The 18999-nt window shown below is 48.5% G+C and overlaps 1 protein-coding gene across 4 annotated transcripts in view; it reads left to right on the forward strand.

The window, feature by feature from the left end:
* The window catches only part of PABPC1L (poly(A) binding protein cytoplasmic 1 like), a 65275-nt gene that overhangs the window by 13598 nt on the left and 32678 nt on the right, over positions 1 to 18999 (forward strand). For all 4 annotated transcript variants that reach the window (XM_030212941.1, XM_030212942.1, XM_030212943.1 and 1 more), the window contains exons 4-5: positions 14705 to 14820; positions 14953 to 15092. In XM_030212941.1, the coding sequence (XP_030068801.1) occupies positions 14705 to 14820; positions 14953 to 15092 (256 nt within the window). The remainder of the gene's footprint in view (positions 1 to 14704; positions 14821 to 14952; positions 15093 to 18999) is intronic.

Genomic DNA, 18999 nt, shown 5'->3' on the forward strand with positions numbered 1-18999 from the left:
TTTTAAGTCTATCCCCTTTCACCTTCATTCTGTGCCCCCTCTTTCCAGAGCTTCCTTTCAATTGAAAGAGACTCACCTTCTATTCATTTATGCACATAGAGATATTTAAATACCTATCATATCTCCTCTCTCCCGCCTTTCTTCCAAAGTGTACATGTTGAGATTTTTAAGTCTGTCCCCATATTCTTTGTACGAAGATCACTGACCATTTCGGTAGTCACCCTCTGGACTGACTCCATCCTATTTATATATTCTAAATGAGGCCTCACCAGAGCTTTATACTAAGGCATCATCACCTCCTTTTTCCTACGGGTCATTCCTCTCCCTGTGCACCCGAGAATCCTTCTATCTTTCGCCGTCACCTTTTCTACCTATTAGGCCACCTTAAGATCATCACATACGATAGTCCTGCTTCTCTTTTGTGCACAAGAGTTCTTCACCTCCTAAACTGTACCATTCCCTCGGGTTTTTGCAACCCAAATGCATGACCCTGCATTTTTTTTTAGCATTAAATTTTAGCTGCCAAATTCCAGACTATTCCTCCTGCTTCATTAAATCCTTTCTAATGTTATCAACACCATTAGGGGTGTCGACCCTGTTGCAGATTTTGGTATCGTTCGCAAAGAGGCTTACAAAATGTTAACCAGAACTGGCCCAAGAATCGAACCATGTGGCATACTATTGGTAACATCCTTTTCCTCAGAATGAGCTCCATTTACCACTATCCTCTATTGTTTTCCACTCAACCAGTTCCTAACCCAGTGAATCACTTTAGGGCCCATACCGAGGGCACACCGTTTTAGTTGTCTATGCGAAACTGTGCCAAAGGGTTTGCTAAAATCTAAATACACCACATCTAGTGCTGTTCTCAGTCAAACTCTCTGGTGACCCAGTCAAAGAAATTAGATTTTTCTGACAAGATCTGCCTCTGGTGAAACCATGTTGCCTTGGGTCCTGTAATCCTTTGGATTCCAAGAACTTTACTATTCTCTGTTTTTAAAGCGAGGGGCCACATTTACTGTTCTCCAGTCCTCCGTGACCACTCCTGACTCTAGAGAAGCATTGAAAAGATCTTCCAGCAGAGCTGCTAGAAATTCTTTCAGTACCCTCGGATGTATACCATCTGGCCCTGATGCTTTGTCCACCTTTAGTTTAGCCAGCTCCTCATGAACATGGTCCTCTGAAAATCATTCATGATCTACCACCCCTTCATTCCTATCTGTGTTTGCCTTCTGCGGTTCTGTTTCCGGCCCTTCAGTTGTGAGCCCAGAACAGAAATATTTGTTAAGCAATTGCACCTTATCTTTATCAGCTTCTGCTTATTTCTTCCCTTTACCATTTGAGTCTCACAGTGCCACTTTTGCACTTCCTCCTATCACTAACATATAAAAAAAAAGTCTTGTCCCCATCACATTTTTTCTTCAGTTAGCACCTTTGCTTTCCTGACTACTCTACCAGCTTGTCTTAACTTTTCCAGATATTGTCTCCAGTCTTCCTTTTTCTGCGATCTTTTGTAGTTTGTAAAGGCTAACCTATTTTTCCTTTTTCAGTTACTACTTTTGAGAAAACAAAGCATCCTTTTTTTCCTCTTACTTTTATTTACTTTCCTTACAAAAAGGTTTGTTGCCCTTACAATAACTTTCAGTTTTGTCCACTGCTTTCCAAATGTTCCCATCTAGACAGCAGTTCCTTGAGATAATCCCCCATCTGTACAAAGTTAGTTTTTTTTTTGTCTAGAACCTTCACTTTGCATTAACCCTCTTCACACCTATCTTAATATTAAACCACACACCATCTTGTGATCACCTACTATAATATCAGAAACACTCTCCCCATTACTAAGCATTAAGTCCAGTATGGCACCCCTGTAGAGAATCTAGAATCTCAGTGCTTCTAAAAGACCCCATAAAGGGGTATTCCAGTCAACATTTGTCATTTTAATGGCGTTAACATACAGGAAGTGAGCCTTTTTCAAATGAAGGAAAACTCTGGAATGAGAGGAAATAGGCTTAATAGGAATCTGAGAAAATACTATTTCACAGAAAGGGTGGTGGATGCGTGGAATGGCCTCCCGGTGGAGATTGTGGAGACGAGGACTGCCAGAATTTAAGAAAGCTTGGGACAGGCACCGTGAGATCCCTTAGGAAAAGGAAGGACCTCATGGCTAATGGGGAAGGGCACACTAGATGGGCCATTCGGCCCTTATCTGCCATCATGATTCTGTGTTTTCTATTTTCATTGCAACTCTGCTCATTCCCCACTCAGTCTGCTCTAGAGCATGCTTATGCCAAATGTACCCACAAGTAGGTGCGATGTTGGCATACTTTGACATGTGGGCATATGTGCATATATTGACACATTGTATAAAATTACCCTCTTAGAACTCAGAGGTGTAAAACCTAGAACCTTAATGCTCAGGGTTGCCCCTAATAAATTACTTAACCTTCTGGTTCACAGATGTAACACACACACATTGGACAGAGGCATATATCGACTGTTTAAGTATAAACTTGTTTACAAACAGTGCTTGTTGGAGTTTTAAACATAGAAAAGGCTGAGGTTTTGTTTTAGCCTTCTAGAAAGTTTATTTGCTGCATTAGGTCTGCTTTATTTTGCAGTGCTGTCTTTTAAAACTGCAGCTCTGAGGGATGTTGATGAATTCATGAGGATTAAACATGTTTGCCTTGGTTATTGTTTGGCATTCTGTCATTATTACTGTGCTTATAAAGCAGATATTTTTAATACTCACTCACCTGACATGAGTGAAACTGGAGATCCAAGGACACCTAGTAACAAAGCTGTCTCAATGGCTTGCCTGAAATCAGGGATATACTGAAAGGGTTCCCCCAGGGCTTTCAGAAGCACCTTGTTAAATTGTTTTATGGAAACAGAAGTTTGCATCTGATGGACCAGGGCTGGTGAGTGCTTCTTGAAAAGAAACTTATAACATCACTTGCCTGAGAAACACGGCATCACATAAGAATCATCACTGTCATACTGAAGAGTTATTACAGTGTAGTTATTTTCATGAGGCGTTAAATGGTGTTAGGAAAATGTTGTATACTGGTAACATATATACATTTATGAACATAAGAATTGCTTTATGGGGTCAGAGCTAAGGTCCATCTAACCCAGTATGCTGCTTCTAACAGTGGCCAATCCAAACCACAAGTACCTGGCAGAATCCCCAGAATTGCAAGATTCCAGAATCCAGAGTATAGCAAGATTCCATGCCTCCGATCTCGGGGATAAGTAGTGTGTTCCCCATGTCTGTCTTAAAAGCAGATTATGGATGTTTCCTCAAGGAACTTGTCCAAATCTTGTTTTAAACCCAGGAAGAAGAACTGCTTTTACTCAGTTTCACTCAAATACAAATACAAGAAACTTCTATTCTGCGACTTGCCCAGAGGCTTAGTGCAGATTACAAAAAGTCAAAGGAACTAATAATCTTTTTATGTAATTGGCTTTTTATTTTTAATGTATTCTTTACCTGAAGATTGGAGGGTAGCCAATGTAATGCTGATTTTTAAAAAGAGTTCCAGGGGTGATCTTGGAAATTACAGACCAGTAAGCCTGACATCAATGCTGGGTAAAATAGTGGAAACTATTGTCCTATATGATGATTCTCACCTTCAATGTTCTATGCGTCTTGCTGCCTGTGTCTGTGACTTCTTCAGAGTTGGTCTGCTAGGCTCTGAAGCCCAGGCTGATGTCACCGTAGCCATTGTGGCTACACCCCTGGGGGCGGGGCTGTCCTGGGAGTGGGCAGGGATGGCGATGGGAAAGAGCAGGGCGGGCGGCAGCAGCCAGGCTGCGGCGCTCAGGAGCCGCACCCGCTGTCAGCTCATCAGGTGCCCGTAGCGCAGCGGGAAGACCACTCGGATGGAGGGAGGAAGGGATGACCTTGACACTCGGAGGGAGGGACGACCCTGACACTCGGATGGAGGGAGGGACCCTGAAACAGCACTGACTGTGGGAATCGCCGGTGCCGGAGGGAGAACGGCACTTCACGGCAGTAAGGTGACCATGCGGACGGGGAGAGCAGGCAGGAGAGGCGCATAGGCACCATTTTGTTTTTAAAACTCGGGGGGGGGGGGGGGGGGGGGATGGCGAAGTCCACTGTAAGCAAGGAAGCCCTTTCCTGCTAACCAGAGCACACGACCCACAAGCATGCAACGGAAGCACTTATGAAGGGAGGGAGGGAGACCCTGAAACTGGGAGGGAGGAAGGGGGGCCCCTGGCACACACACTCATTCTCACACACACACTTGCACCCAGTCTCTCTCTCTCTCTCACACACACTCTCTCAAACATACGCACTCCGAGGAAAAGCTTGCTAGCGCCAGTTTCATTTGTGTCAGAAACGGGCCTTTTTTACTAGTAAAGAATAAAATTCCAGAACATGTAAACAAACATGGTTTAATGGGACAGAATCAGTATGTGCTTCAGCCAGGAACAGGAGCATTGCTTGCTTCATTTTATCTGTTGGACCAGCCAAGGTGTGATGTCTCTAGATTTACACCAGCTGGTAATCTTGCCCCTGACGCATCCGGTATCTCAAGCGAAACATGGCCATATTGGGCACAGATGTTTGAATTCCTGGGAGCTTTTAGTTAACAAATAGACTGTGTGAGGTTTTTTCCACAAGGTCTGCCGCTTTGTTTTATCTTCCATGTGTTTAGTGGACTGCTTGCCTTGTTTTCTGACTTCTGTGGATTAGGAATTGATTATTGGACAGAAAACAGAGAGTAGGGTTAAATAGCCATTTTCTCAATAGAGGGTGAATAGTGGAGTGCCGCAGGGATCTATTTAACATATTTTATAAATGAGCTGGAAAACGGAATGACGAGTGAGGTGATTAAATTTGCAGGTAACACAAAACTATTAAGGTTGTTAAAATACGTGCAGACTGTGAAAAATTGCAGGAAGACTGAACAATCAAATGGCAGATGAAATTTAATGTGGACAAATTCAAAGAGATGCACGTTAGGAAGAATAATCCAAATCATACTTACCTGATGCTATGGTCCACTTTAGGAATCAGCACTCAAGAAAAAGATCTAGGTGTCATTGTGGACAATATGCTAAAATATAAGTACATAAGTAATGCCACACTGGGAAAAGACCAAGGGTCCATCGAGCCCAGCATCCTGTCCACGATAGCGGTCAATCCAGGCCAAGGGCACCTGGCGAGCTTCCCAAACGTACAAACATTCTATACATGTTATTCCTGGAATTGTGGATTTTTCCCAAGTCTATTCAGTAGTGGTTTATGGACTTGTCCTTTAGCAAACCGTCTAACCCCTTTTTAAACTCTGCCAAGCTAACCGCCTTCACCACGTTCTCCGGCAACGAATTCCAAAGTTTAATTATGCGTTGGGTGAAGAAAAATCTGCCCAGATCTGTGCGATGGTGGCCAAAAAAGCAAACGAGGTGCTAGGAAATACTAGGAAAGGGATGCAAAATAAAACCAAGAATATTTCCTCTGTATCTCTCCATGGTGCAACCTCACCTTGAGTATTGCGTTCAATTCTGGTTGCCATATCTCAAAAAAGATATAGCGGAATTAGAAAAGGTTCAAAGAAGAGCAACCAAAATGATAAAGGGGATGGAACTCCCCCCATATGAGGAAAGGTTATAGAGGTTAGGGCTCTAAAGTTTGGAAAAGAGACAACTGAGGGTGGGGGGGGGGGGGGGGATATGATTGAGGTCTATAAAATCCTGAGTGATGTAGAACAGGTAGAAGTGAATCAGTTTTTCACTCTTTCAAAAAGTACAAAGACCTGAGGATACTTGATGAAATTACATGGAAATACTTTTTCACTCAAAGAATAGTTAAGCTCTGGAACTTGCTGCCGGAGGATGCGGTTAGCAAATCTGGGTTTTTTGAGCAGGGACTGTCTTTTCTTCATGTTTAATTGTGAAGCGCTGAGTACGACTGGTAGCGCTATAGAAATGATTTGTAGTAGTAGTAGTAATAGTAAAAAAGGGTTCGGACAAGTTCCTGGAGGAAAAGTCCATAGTCTGTTATTGAGATGGACATGGGGGAAGCCTCTGCTTGCCCTGGGATTGGTAGCATGCTACTAATTGGGTTTCTGCTAGGTATTTGGTGACCTAGATTGGCCACTGTTGAAGCAGGATACTGGGCTAGATGGACCATTGGTCTGACTCAGTATAGCTATTCTTATGACTTCCCACTCCCAAGGAACCAAGTACCTGGTGGTCTAGTGGACCCCTGAACCCCCATGCACACTCCCCCCCCCCCCCCCCCCGCACTAAGCAAAAATGGCCCTGGTGGCTTAGTGACCCCCTCCCTGTATTTTCTTAAATGGTTGGAGGTAGGAGGGCAGGAGCAACACCTTTCCCCTCTTGCCTTTGGCCCCACCTCTTCCAAAATGGTGGCACCCTTCTTAGTGTATCCTGGGATGGACTGGGTGGGGCTAAGCCATATAAGGAGTTTTCTTACTTATATGGTAGGTAGCCCTGCCCAATGCATCACAGAGTGCACCGGGATAGGCTGGACGCCACTTTTTTGGAAGCGATGGGGCCTGAGGCAGGAGGAGGGGAGCTGGTGTTACTGCCCTCCTGCCTCTCAACCTTTTTAAGAAGGTGGGGAGGGGGTTCACGAGGACATCAGGGCCATTTTGCTTGGTGGTGGGGGGAGTCACTAAACCACTAGGGAGAGGTAGGGGGAGTCACTAAGCCACTAGGGAAGAAGTAGAGAGCAACTGTCTGTCTGTGTTTCCTTAGACTTCCGACAGCTCCAGAGCGGCTGTAAAATCAGCTCATTAGAGCTAGGTGCTCTGGAGCTGTGCATCTCCAGGAATTCTCATTAGAATGCTAATAAACTCATTGTAATACATTTGCATGAGGTTCTCGGTGGCTGCTAATGGAAAACCCCTTTGTGCATTACTTGCTAAATAACGTTTGCTTTAGACTGGTTAGTCTAAAGCAAACGTTCCCAGCACAGTAAGTTTTGTGCTTCAGGGCCTTGGTGACTCTGGTGTGTGCAGGCAGGCCATGTCTCTGTTCTCGCCCCATGTCTTCTTCCACTGTCAGCACATAAACACACACTACACTATCCACACTTGCAGGCTTATTTTCGAAAGAGAAGGGCGCCCATCTTCCGACACAAATTGGAGATCGGCGTCCTCTCAGAGTCGCCCAAATCGGCATAATCGAAAGCCGATTTTGGGCGTCCTCAACTGCTTTCCATTGCGGGGACGACCAAAGTTCACGGAGGCGTGTCGGAAGCATAGCGAAGGCGGGACTGGGGCGTGCTTAACACATGGGCGTCCTCGGCCGATAATGGAAAAAAAGAAGGGCTTCCCTGACGAGCATTTGGCCGACTTGGTCCATTTTTTTCTTGCGACCAGGCCTCAAAAAGGTGCCTGAACTGACCAGATGGCCACCGGAGGGAATCGGGGATGACCTCCCCTTACTCTCCCAGTGGTCACTAACCCCCTCCCACCCTAAAAAAAAAAAAAACTTCAAAAATATTTTTTGCCAGCCTCAAATGTCATACTCTGGTTCATCGCAGCAGTATGCAGGTCCCTGGAGCAGTTTTAGTGGGTGCAGTGCACTTAAGGCAGGCAGACCCAGGCCCATCCTCCCCACCTGTTACACTTGTGGTGGTAAATATGAGCTCTCCGAAACCCACCAGAAACCCACTGTACTCACATGTAGGTGCCCCCCTTCACCCCTTAGGGCTATGGTAGTGGTGTATAGTTGTGGGGAGTGGGTTGTTTGGGGGGGGGGGGGGGGGCTCAGCATCCAAGGTAAGGGAGCTATGCACCTGGGAGCAATTTCTGAAGTCCACTGCAGTGCCCCCTAGGGTGCCCGGTTGGTGTCCTTGCATGTGAGGGGGACCTGTGCGCTACGAATGGTGGCGCCTCACATATCAAATACCTTGGATTTGGTCGTTTTTGAGATGGGCGTCCTCGGTTTCCATTATGGCCGAAAATCGAGGATGACCATCTCTAAGGTCGCCCATCTCAACATTTAGGTTGACCATCTCAAAGGTCGCCTATTTTAACATTTAGGTCAACCATTTCTAAGGTCAACGAAAATGTTGAGATTTGGGCGTCCTCGACCGTATTATCGAAACAAAAGATGGACGCCCATCTTGTTTCGATATTACGGGTTTCCCCGCCCCTTTGCGGGACCGTCCTGCGAGCACACCCTCAGGAGAACTTGGGCGCCCCGTTCAATTATGCCCCTCTTGATGAATCAATGGAGGATTAAAAACAGGAAGACTGGGGAATGGGCATGCCTGCTTACATAGAACTACCTTGGTTCAACTGCTGTTTCCATATCATCATGCTGATCAATCCATAGACTGGTGGGTTGTGTCCATCTACCAGCAGGTGGAGATAGAGAGCAAACTTTTGCCTCCCTATATGTGGTCATGTGCTGCCGGAAACTCCTCAGTATGTTCTCTATCTCAGCAGGTGGTGGTCACACACAGCAGCAGCTCTGGCTAGGCCTCCAAGCCTAATTTTTAGGTTTTGTTGAGTGCCTGGGGTTGAGGGCTCTTCTTGAGCAAGTGCAAACCTGGTGGTGCCAGGTCCCTCCTTTTCTCCCACCTCCCGCTGGCTCCGTTAAAAAAAAAAAAAAAAAAAAAAAAATTTTGAACGTCCTTAAAGGCGTTTATTTCGACGTTTATTTAAACGTTTATTGCAGCTACTCACTGGGACACCAGGTCGTTACAGCTCGGAGCGGAAAGCAGGTAATTTTTACCTTTTTATAGCGGGCAGGGGGTTCCCCGATTGATCTCCACGTGGTCTATGGCGTCGGAGGGCGAGGGCGCAAAGTGTCGCTCCCCTGATCGCTTGGGCGCTTCTAGAGGGGATGCGGGGGTCTTAAAGTCTGATTCGCCCTTGTTGGGTGACAGTTTCGTGACCGATGAGTGTCCCGGTCCTTCCTCCGGTGTGGCGGTTTTTCCCGCCATAAACGCCCATCCCCTGCTGCTCGCCTCCGCCATCTTAAGGCCGGCCACGCGGCTCGGACGGCTTCTTCTTGGGCCGCCCTTGAGGTGGGAGACATTAATGCCATGAACGCCCTTAATTTGGGCGACGGCACAAAAGCGGCTAAAGTTAAGCGCCGTTCTTCCCGCGCGGCTCCTTCGCGGAGTGTCGCGCCGGACGCCATCTTGGATGCGCAGCATGTCTCTCCCCCGCTCTTGCGAGCGCCGGTTGAGGGTGCGTCTAGGGCTGTAGCCCAGGCTGCGGAAGTGCACAGTCTGGGGGGTTTCTCCCCCGAGTTTGTTTTGCTGCTGCATCAGGTCTTCCTTATGCAAAACGCTGCCCCTGCTCCCTCGTCTGGTAAAGAGGTTGAGGCCCCCGGAGGTAAACGCCCTCGGGTTGATTCCCAGGCCTTGGAGGACTTTGTCTCCTCCGATGTAGATGAGGGCAGCGTATCTGAGTTCTCCCAACGGTCCTTTGCGGATTCCTTGAAGGAGACGGATCCCCGCTCGGATGGAGCGGATGACCCCTCTGCAGCGCGGCTCTTTAGCTCAGAGGATTTGCCCAACCTGTTAGTGCAGGCCATGGGCATTTTGAAGATTTCCTCTCCGGAGGACGTCTCTCCCTCAGCCCCTGTTGGCTCTGCCATTATGCTGGGGACGAAGCCCCCTCCTAGAACCTTCCACGTGCATGATGCCATGCACACCTTAATTTCGGCTCAATGGGATGTCCCGGAAGCGAGCCTTAAAGTGGCTAGGGCTATGTCCCGCCTCTATCCTTTGCCTGAAAGTGAACGTGAGGCCTATCTGTGGCTTACCGTGGATTCTTTAATCACTGCGGTGACTAAGAAAACGGCGTTGCCGGTGGAAGGTGGCACGGCCCTAAAGGACGCCCAAGACAGAAGATTGGAGGCGGCCTTAAGGTCGTCCTTTGAGGCGGCTGCTTTAAGTTTGCAGGCCTCAGTTTGCGGCTCCTATGTGGCCAGGGCGTGCCTGACTATGGTGCAGCGGGCTTCCCCCTCGGATCATTCCTTGAGGGCTGATTGGCCGGCCCTGGAATCGGGCTTGGCCTATTTGGCAGACTTGCTGTATGATGTCTTGAGGGCCTCAGCTAAAGGCATGGCTCAGACAATCTCTGCGCGGCGGTGGCTTTGGCTGAAGCATTGGTCTGCTGACCACGCCTCTAAATCCCGCCTAGCTAAATTGCCTTTTAAAGGCAAGCTGCTCTTTGGGGTCGAGCTGGACAAAATCGTGACCGATCTCGGCACGTCTAAGGGCAAGAAGTTACCAGAGGTCAGGGCTCGGGCTAGTACTCGTCCCGGTACCTCCAGAGGACGGTTTCAGGAAGCCCGTCGGTACCGCCCGGGCAGGTCGGGCTCTTCTGCCTCCTCTTCCTTCAAGAGGAACTTCTCCCCCAAGCAGCATTCCTTTCGCAGAGACCGCCGTCCCGGAGGTGCTCCCTCCGGTCCTCCCCCAGGGTCTCGTACCCAATGACGGGGCCTTGGTCCACCCCCCAGTGCAGATTGGAGGACGGCTGTCCTCGTTTCTGGGCGAGTGGACCACAATAACTTCAGACGCTTGGGTGCTGGAAGTCATCAAAGACGGCTACAAGCTAGAGTTCTGCCGACCCTTAAGAGACGGGTTTGTACTCTCTCCCTGCAAGTCTCCGGTCAAAGCTGTGGCAGTGCAGCAGACCTTGGACAATCTGATCCGCCTGGGTGCGGTCGTTCCGGTGCCAGAAAATCAGCTTGGCAAGGGACGTTACTCCATTTACTTTGTGGTACCAAAGAAAGGAGGTTCTGTACGGCCTATCCTCGACCTCAAAGGGGTCAATCGGGCCTTGAAAGTTCGGCACTTTCGCATGGAGACTCTCCGCTCTGTTATAGCGGCAGTGAAGGCAGGGGAGTACCTGGCATCCTTGGACATCAAGGAAGCGTACTTGCATATTCCCATCTGGCCTCCCCATCAACGCTTTCTGCGTTTTGCAGTCCTGGGCCGACACTTCCAGTTCAGAGCCCTCCCGTTCGGGTTGGCTACTGCTCCGCGGACCTTCTCCAAAGTAATGGTGGTCATCGCGGCCTTCCTGAGGAAGGAAGGAGTACAAGTCCATCCTTATCTGGACGACTGGTTGATCCGAGCCCCCTCTTATGCAGAGTGCGGCAAAGCTGTGAACCGGGTGGTTGCTCTTTTGAGCTCCCTGGGGTGGATCATCAACTGGGAGAAAAGCCAGCTGCGCCCAACTCAGTCCCTGGAGTATCTGGGAGTTCGATTCGACACCCAAGGGGGCAGAGTGTTCCTGCCAGACAATCGGATTGTCAAGCTTCAGGCTCAGGTGGACCAGTTCCTAGTAGCCTCTCCTCTTCGGGCTTGGGACTATGTGCAGCTGTTGGGCTCTATGACGGCCACGATGGAAGTAGTGCCCTGGGCCAGGGCTCATATGAGACCACTACAACTCTCTCTGCTGCAGCGCTGGACTCCGATGTCGGAGGATTATGCTGTGCGCCTTCCCTTGGACCCAGCAGTGCGCAAGGCGCTGAGCTGGTGGACGCAGACAGACAAGTTGTCTGCAGGAATGCCTCTGGTGACCCCGGAGTGGATTGTCGTCACGACGGACGCCTCTTTGTCGGGCTGGGGAGCCCATTGCTTGGGAAGGACAGCGCAGGGGCTCTGGTCTCCTGCAGAGGCAAAGTGGTCTATCAGCCTCCTGGAACTCAGAGCCATTCGGTTGGCGCTTTTGGAGTTCATCCCGGTACTGGCGTTGAAGCCTGTACGGGTCCTGTCGGACAATGCCACGGCTGTGGCCTGTCATCCGCCAGGGAGGTACCAAGAGCGCCCCTCTAGCCAAGGAGGCCATGAATCTATGCCAGTGGGCAGAAGCAAACCTGGAACAGCTGTCAGCGGCCCACATTGCCGGAGTCATGAATGTCAAGGCGGACTTTCTCAGTCGCCATACCTTGGAGCCCGGAGAGTGGCAGCTATCTGCTCAGGCGTTCTTGGACATCACGAAGCGCTGGGGCCTGCCGAGCCTAGATCTGATGGCGTCATCGGCCAATTGCCAAGTGCCGCGCTTTTTCAGCAGAGGACGGGACCCTCGATCCCTGGGAGTAGATGCTCTTCTCCAACAGTGGCCGACACAAGAGCTTCTCTATGTGTTCCCGCCCTGGCCCATGTTGGGCAGGGTGCTAGACCGGGTGGCAAAGCATCCGGGCCGGATAATCCTGGTGGGTCCGGATTGGCCCAGACGTCCCTGGTATGCGGACTTGATCAGGCTCTCAGTGGACAATCCTCTGCGGCTGCCAGTGGAGCAGGGTCTGTTGCATCAGGGTCCCGTGGTGATGGAGGATCCCTCCCCCTTTGGTCTTACGGCCTGGCTATTGAGCGGCAGCGTCTGAGGAAGAAGGGCTTCTCAGACAAGGTCATCGCCACTATGCTGAGAGCGAGGAAGCGCTCTACTGCTTACGCCAGGGTTTGGCGTACCTTTGCAGCGTGGTGTGAAGCAGGCTCATTTTCTCCATTCACTGCTCCAATCTCTTCAGTGTTGGCATTCCTGCAAGAAGGTCTGGAGAAAGGCCTGTCGCTCAGTTCCCTTAAAGTCCAGGTAGCGGCCCTGGCTTGCTTCAGGGGCCGCCTGAAGGGTGCTTCCCTGGCTTCGCAGCCAGATGTGGTGCGTTTTCTCAAGGGAGTTAATCACCTGCGCCCTCCTCTGCACTCGGTGGTGCCTGTGTGGAATCTCAATCTGGTGCTAAGAGCATTACAGAAGCCGCCTTTTGAACCCTTGTCGAGGGCATCTCTGAAAGACCTGACGTTGAAAGCAGTCTTTTTGGTGGCTATCACTTCAGCCAGAAGAGTTTCCGAGCTCCAGGCGCTCTCATGTCGAGAGCCTTTTCTGCAGTTCACTGAGGCAGGAGTGACTATTCGCACAGTGCCTTCCTGCCTGCCCAAGATTGTTTCTCGCTTCCATGTGAATCAGCAGCTCTGTCTCCCTTCCTTTCGTAGGGAGGACTACCCAGAGGAATACTCTGCTCTTAAATATCTGGATGTGAGACGAGTCATCATCAGATACTTGGAAGTGACCAATGATTTCCGGAAATCGGATCATCTGTTTGTCCTGTTTGCAGGTCCTCGTAAGGGTCTGCAGGCTGCTAAGCCTACAGTGGCAAGATGGGTCAAGGAAGCCATTGCAGCGGCTTATGTGGCCGCAGGGAAGGTGCCGCCTATCCAGCTGAAGGCTCACTCCACTAGAGCTCAGGCGGCCTCGATGGCAGAGGCCGGGTCCGTCTCCTTGGAAGAGATATGCAAGGTGGCAACTTGGGCATCGGCCCATACATTCTCCAAGCATTACCGCTTGACTGTGGCGGCACGGGCGGAGGCCCGGTTTGGAGCTTCAGTGTTGATGTCAGGGATTTCAATGTCCCGCCCTGGGTGAGTACTGCTTCGGTACATCCCACCAGTCTATGGATTGATCAGCATGATGATATGGAAGGTAAAATTATGTATCATACCTGATAATTTTCTTTCCATTAATCATAGCTGATCAATCCATAGCCCCTCCCAGATATCTGTACTGTTTATATTCTGGTTGAATTTTAGGTTCAAGTTTAGTCTTCAGTTACTTCAGGAGGACTTCGTGTTCAAGTTTTTTCACTTGGATTCTTCAAGAGTTGAGACGAGTTTGTGTTACAGTGAGCTGCTGCATTCCTCTCCCCTCCGTTTTACAGGGCTGGATTGAGACTTAAATTCTGCCGGCACTCCCTCCCGCTTCGTGCGGCTGTAGGGCAGCTTTGTACCCCTCCCGCTTCAGCGGTGTTAGGGTCAGTCAGCTCCTCCCGCGGTTGCGGTTGCAGGATAAGCCAGATCCCCCCCGCATCGGCGGGGTGGTGTCCCTCCCCTGCTCCGCGGGGATGAGCTGGACGGATTCCCCTCCCCCACTTGTGTGGGGATGAGCTGGGTTACTTCCCCTCCCCCGTTTCGGCGGTGGTGAGCTGGGCAGAGTGTCGCTTTGTGGGTGTAATTCTCTAAGTGCTGAGTCCTGCGGATGGAGCTTTGATATCGACATACTGAGGAGTTTCCGGCAGCACATGACCACATATAGGGAGGCAAAAGTTTGCTCTCTATCTCCACCTGCTGGTAGATGGACACAACCCACCAGTCTATGGATTGATCAGCTATGATTAATGGAAAGAAAATTATCAGGTATGATACATAATTTTACCATGAGTGATCCAAGGCAGTTAACCTGGTAGCCATCCTCTACCGAGTGCTAGTCCTAGTCTTGTGCTCTTCTACCTAGATGAGATTCATTCACGTTTGAAGGGCTGCTTCAGAAATATAGCAAGTGAGATGCCCAGAGACTATAAAACTAATTTCCTGTCTTTAGTACCATTTTATCAACTTCTGAATCGATGGGAAGAGTAATATAACCCCAGACCTTGGAAAACACCAGGCTAGTCTGGTTTTCAAGATATCTACAATGAATATGCATGAGATAAATTTGCATGCATTGCCTCCACTGTATGCAAATCTATTGATTGTGGATATCTGTGATTGGATGGGTATGTTCAGAGGACTGGGTTGAGAATCCCTGATGTAATGCAAGGTGTGGACTTGTTTTGTTGTGAATAAACTCTTGGTCAATTTACAGCATAAATCGAGGTCAGGAACATTGTGGGAGCTAGAAGGATCCTACAGGAGAGATTTTAAAGAGAATATTCAGATATGGCTCCTTTCCCCCTCCTCTTACAGGTAGTCTGTGATGAACATGGATCCAGAGGTTATGGTTTTGTTCACTTTGAGACACATGAAGCAGCAAGTCGTGCTATTGAAACCATGAATGGGATGCTACTGAATGATCGCAAAGTGTAAGCTCCGTAGAAGTAAGAAACTGCAATAAAACAGTAAAGAAAAAGGTGGAACGGATGCAGTGGAATACACTTGTTGGATAATGTTTTAATACATTTTTAAGACCAAAACTTTCTCTTAAATTTAAGCAGATTTGTTGGCCATTTTAAGTCCCGTCGAGAACGAGAAGCAGAGTATGGTGCTAGAGTGATGGAATTTACCAATGTCTACATCAAGAATTTTGGTGATGATATGGATGACAAGCGGCTTAAAGAAATATTTTCCAAATTTGGTATGTGTTAGATTGGCAGAATGCATACACCAATGTTTCAATGTATCTAAAGAGAAACACCAGGACTGTTTTTTTTTCCACACACATTCCTAAGAGGAGTTTTGTTTGTTTTATTTATTTATTTATTTTTTGGAAAGCACGTTTCAAATGTCAACCTTTCAGGGTCCTGATTCATGCTCCCCCAGCTTATAGAATAACCTGGTATAGATTCTCTGGTGTAGCCAAACAGTTGATTTTTGGGTGGGACTGAGATCAAAGTGGATGAGCGCACAATTTTCTCTGCCCTGCCCTACCCTACACCCCACCTCAAAATATAAATACTTTTTCTAATGAGAATCCTCAAGCTGTGTCAGCTGAAGACTTCTCCAAAGGTGGCCAGAACTCTCTTTTACCAAGCTTGGCAGGCAGCGGTAATATACCTTAGCCACTGATACCAGCACCCTGTGTATGCTTAATTGTCGGTGGCTCAAGGATGCTGTCGCCAACTGCAGAGCTTGGTAGAAGGGAGTTCTAGCCGCCTTTGGAGGAGGTCCTCAGCTGGGGATGCTTGGGGATCCCCACCAGCTATCCAGCAAGGGTCAGGGCCAGTGTTAGACATGCTATGGCCCTGCCTCCCCTCCGATTTCCCATCTGCCATTACTATTACATTGACAGACCCTCACCAAACAAGGGATCACAAATTAGAAGTAAAAATATTTAGACAAAAATTGAACTGGGAACCCCAAGAAGTTAACTACAACACTGGAGAAATAAAAACGGAAACGCATTTCCTTTTCTACTGAACACAGTATAAAGACATTTGCTGTGCACGTTTCCCAAAGCTAACGTATTCCGTTTAAAACATGCAAAATAAAATGCTTTTTTCTATCTTTGTTTTCTAGATGTTTTATTTTTACATTTTGTTGGTTCCAGTTTCTCTCTTCTGCTTTCCTGTCTGTCGTCATCTAATTCTCCTTCAAGTGGCTGCTCTCCATTTGTCTTTTTTTCTTCTCTGTCCGTCACTACACCTACCTTTGACATATTGATCTTTTTGGCTCTTTCCTCTTTTTTTTTTTTTTTTTTCCGTCTGCTCAAATTTCACCCACTCTCTCACCCTTCTCCTTTTTACTTTACCTATTAGACTTCCATCTTCTCTCACCCACTAGCTCTCCCATTCCCCATCTCACTCCTTTCTCAACTTTTCATTCCCTTTCATATTTAATCTACTCCTCATTACCATATTTCTACCCTCTTTAATCACTATCCTCTCATCCATTTCCTTGCCACCTCCACCTGGCCTCTCCCACATGTTTCCACTATTCCCAGTGTCTTCGTCTCCGCGCCTTTGTAGCCTCACATCTCCCTGTCCCCCAGAATTTCTCCCTCTCTCTTCCCTCACTCCCATTGTCCAACATCTTTCCATCACTCCCATCTGCTCTTGGATCCAACTCCTCCCTCTTTCTCTGTGCTCCACCTCTGTTCATCTCTTCTCTTCTTCTCATCCAACCTCATGTCCAACATTCTCCCTCTCTCCCATTGTCCACCATTCCTATTTTTCCCTAGTACCCTGGGTCCTACATCTCTCTCTTCCTCCAACCCTATGCTGATCATCTCCCTTTTTCCACTTTTCAGCCACGCTAGAAAATGGCCGGAATGCATGGCAAACCCATACGCTGATCACAGCACCTGACGCTTTCTAGCATGTTGATAAAAGGAGCCCATAATTTTTCTTGTGTGGTTTCTTAAATAAAAAATTATTTTCAATTTGGATGAGGAAAACAAGGATTTGTGTTGCACGTTATAAATTGCATTCTTTATTTGGCTTAATAAATTATTTAAATTCCACTCTTTGCATAATCAACCTAGAGAGCAGATTAGTCATCACAATATCTCAAAAACAACATGACAGAATAAAAGTTGATAACTAAAGATACATCATTATATCAAATAACCCAAACAGTGATTTTAAAATCGTTTGAAAGGATGCAATTGGAGTAAAAACAGAAATACAAGACAAAATGCCTCCTATTTTAAATCTAACAATTTATTAGCTGTCTTTGCAGATTATGGTTATTTCCAGGTTAATAAAATATTACATTTTACATAGGATCATTGATAACATGGGGGTGGGTTTAACATAGAAACTTCTGACAGATGATGGTGATGGGACTCAGTCTGCTCATTTTTCATTCCTTCTGTCATTCCACAGGTACTTAATAAGTTTTGAGTAGTCTTGAGTGTGATACCATCTGTTCTTTCTGACGGCTGTATCTGAGAAATGCCACCTTGTTGAGTCTCTCATCTTTACACTTTTTTTTTCCATGAAGAATCACCAGGGCTTATTCTGTGCTCTCGTGAAATCTTTTATTTCTTTTGTCTTAAGCTTCCCTTAAGCTTTTCCAAGCATCCACCACCCTATCCATGAAGGAATATTTCAGTGTATGCCTTTCTTCGCATCTTCTTTCCTCCAAGAAATGACAAATTTGCTGTCTTTTGGGATTTTAAGTAACTACAGTAACTATATTTTTTATCAGATCGTAAGTTTAGTTGCCTTTTTAATCCAAGAGTCCAGAATTTCCTATTGGCTTTTTTTTTTTTTCAAGAACACTAACATTTGTTCTCCGAGGACAAGCAGGCTGCTTGTTCTCACTGATGGGTGACGTCCACGGCAGCCCCTCCAATCGGAAACTTCACTAGCAAAGTCCTTTGCTAGCCCTCGCGCGCCCGCGCGCACCGCGCATGCGCGGCCGTCTTCCCGCCCGAAACCGGCTCGAGCCGGCCAGTCTTCTTTTGTCCGCACTCGGTACGGTCGTGTTTTCGCCGTGTCGAGCCCCGGAAAGTCGACCTCGCGCGTCCAATTTGTTTTGAACGTGTTTTTTTTCCTTCGGGAAAGCTTTGTCCTAGTCGGGAAGTGCTCCGGAAACCCCCCGCCGGGTTTCGTGTAAATCCTCCCCGTACTTCCAGCTTTTTTGCCCCGGTAAGTTTTCTTTCGTCGTCGGGGTAGGCCTCTTTTCGGCCTCGGTCGAGATTTTTTCTCCCTCTAAATTTGGTGCTTCAAATTTCGCCATTTCGGCTTTTGATTTCGCCGGCGTGATTTTTCCGCCCATGACATCGAAGCCTTCCAGCGGCTTCAAGAAGTGCACCCAGTGCGCCCGGGTTATCTCGCTCACTGATCGACACTCGTCGTGTCTTCAGTGTCTGGGGGCCGAGCACCGCCCTCAGAACTGTAGTCTGTGTTCCCTGCTTCAAAGGCGGACTCAGGTAGCGAGACTAGCCCAGTGGAACGTGTTGTTCTCGGGCTCTTCGTCGGCATCGGCACCGGGATCTTCGAGTGCATCGACGTCGTCAGCGTCCAGACCATCTTCCTCGGCCGCCCCTGCATCGAGTGCATCGAGGCATCGGGCCTCTGCATCGGCGCCGAGACATCGGATAGCTGCATCGACGTCGGTGGTACCAGGACCTCGTCTGCTGATGTCGTCGGACGGTGGTGCATCGGGTGGAGTGCAGGTGAGGGCTGTCCATTCCCCTTCTGGTGGCGGTGAGCCCTCGGGTGGGTCTCCCCCTACCCTGAGGGCTCCTGCGGTACAGCCCCCCCGAGATCGACCTTCTTCAGTCTCGGCCCCGAGGAAGCGACGGATGGATTCGACGTCCTCCTCGTCGGTGCCGGGGAGCTCTGGTGACATGCTTCGGAAGAAATCGAAGAAGCATCGACACCGGTCTCCTCCCCGTGTCGGCACCGAGAGCTCTGGGTCGCCGAGGGATTCGGCACCCAGCAGGCATCGGCACCGAGAGGACCGCTCACCCTCTGTTCAGGAGGTGTCGATGCGCTCCGCTCTGGACAGCCCGGAACAGCCTCCACGCCCGGAACAGGTACTGACGTCGACGCCTGCATCGACCTCTCAGCCTTTCTCTGCAGCCGCTCTAAACG

This window comes from Microcaecilia unicolor, chromosome 8, assembly GCF_901765095.1.
Source record: "Microcaecilia unicolor chromosome 8, aMicUni1.1, whole genome shotgun sequence".
NCBI classification, from domain to species: Eukaryota; Metazoa; Chordata; class Amphibia; order Gymnophiona; family Siphonopidae; genus Microcaecilia; species Microcaecilia unicolor.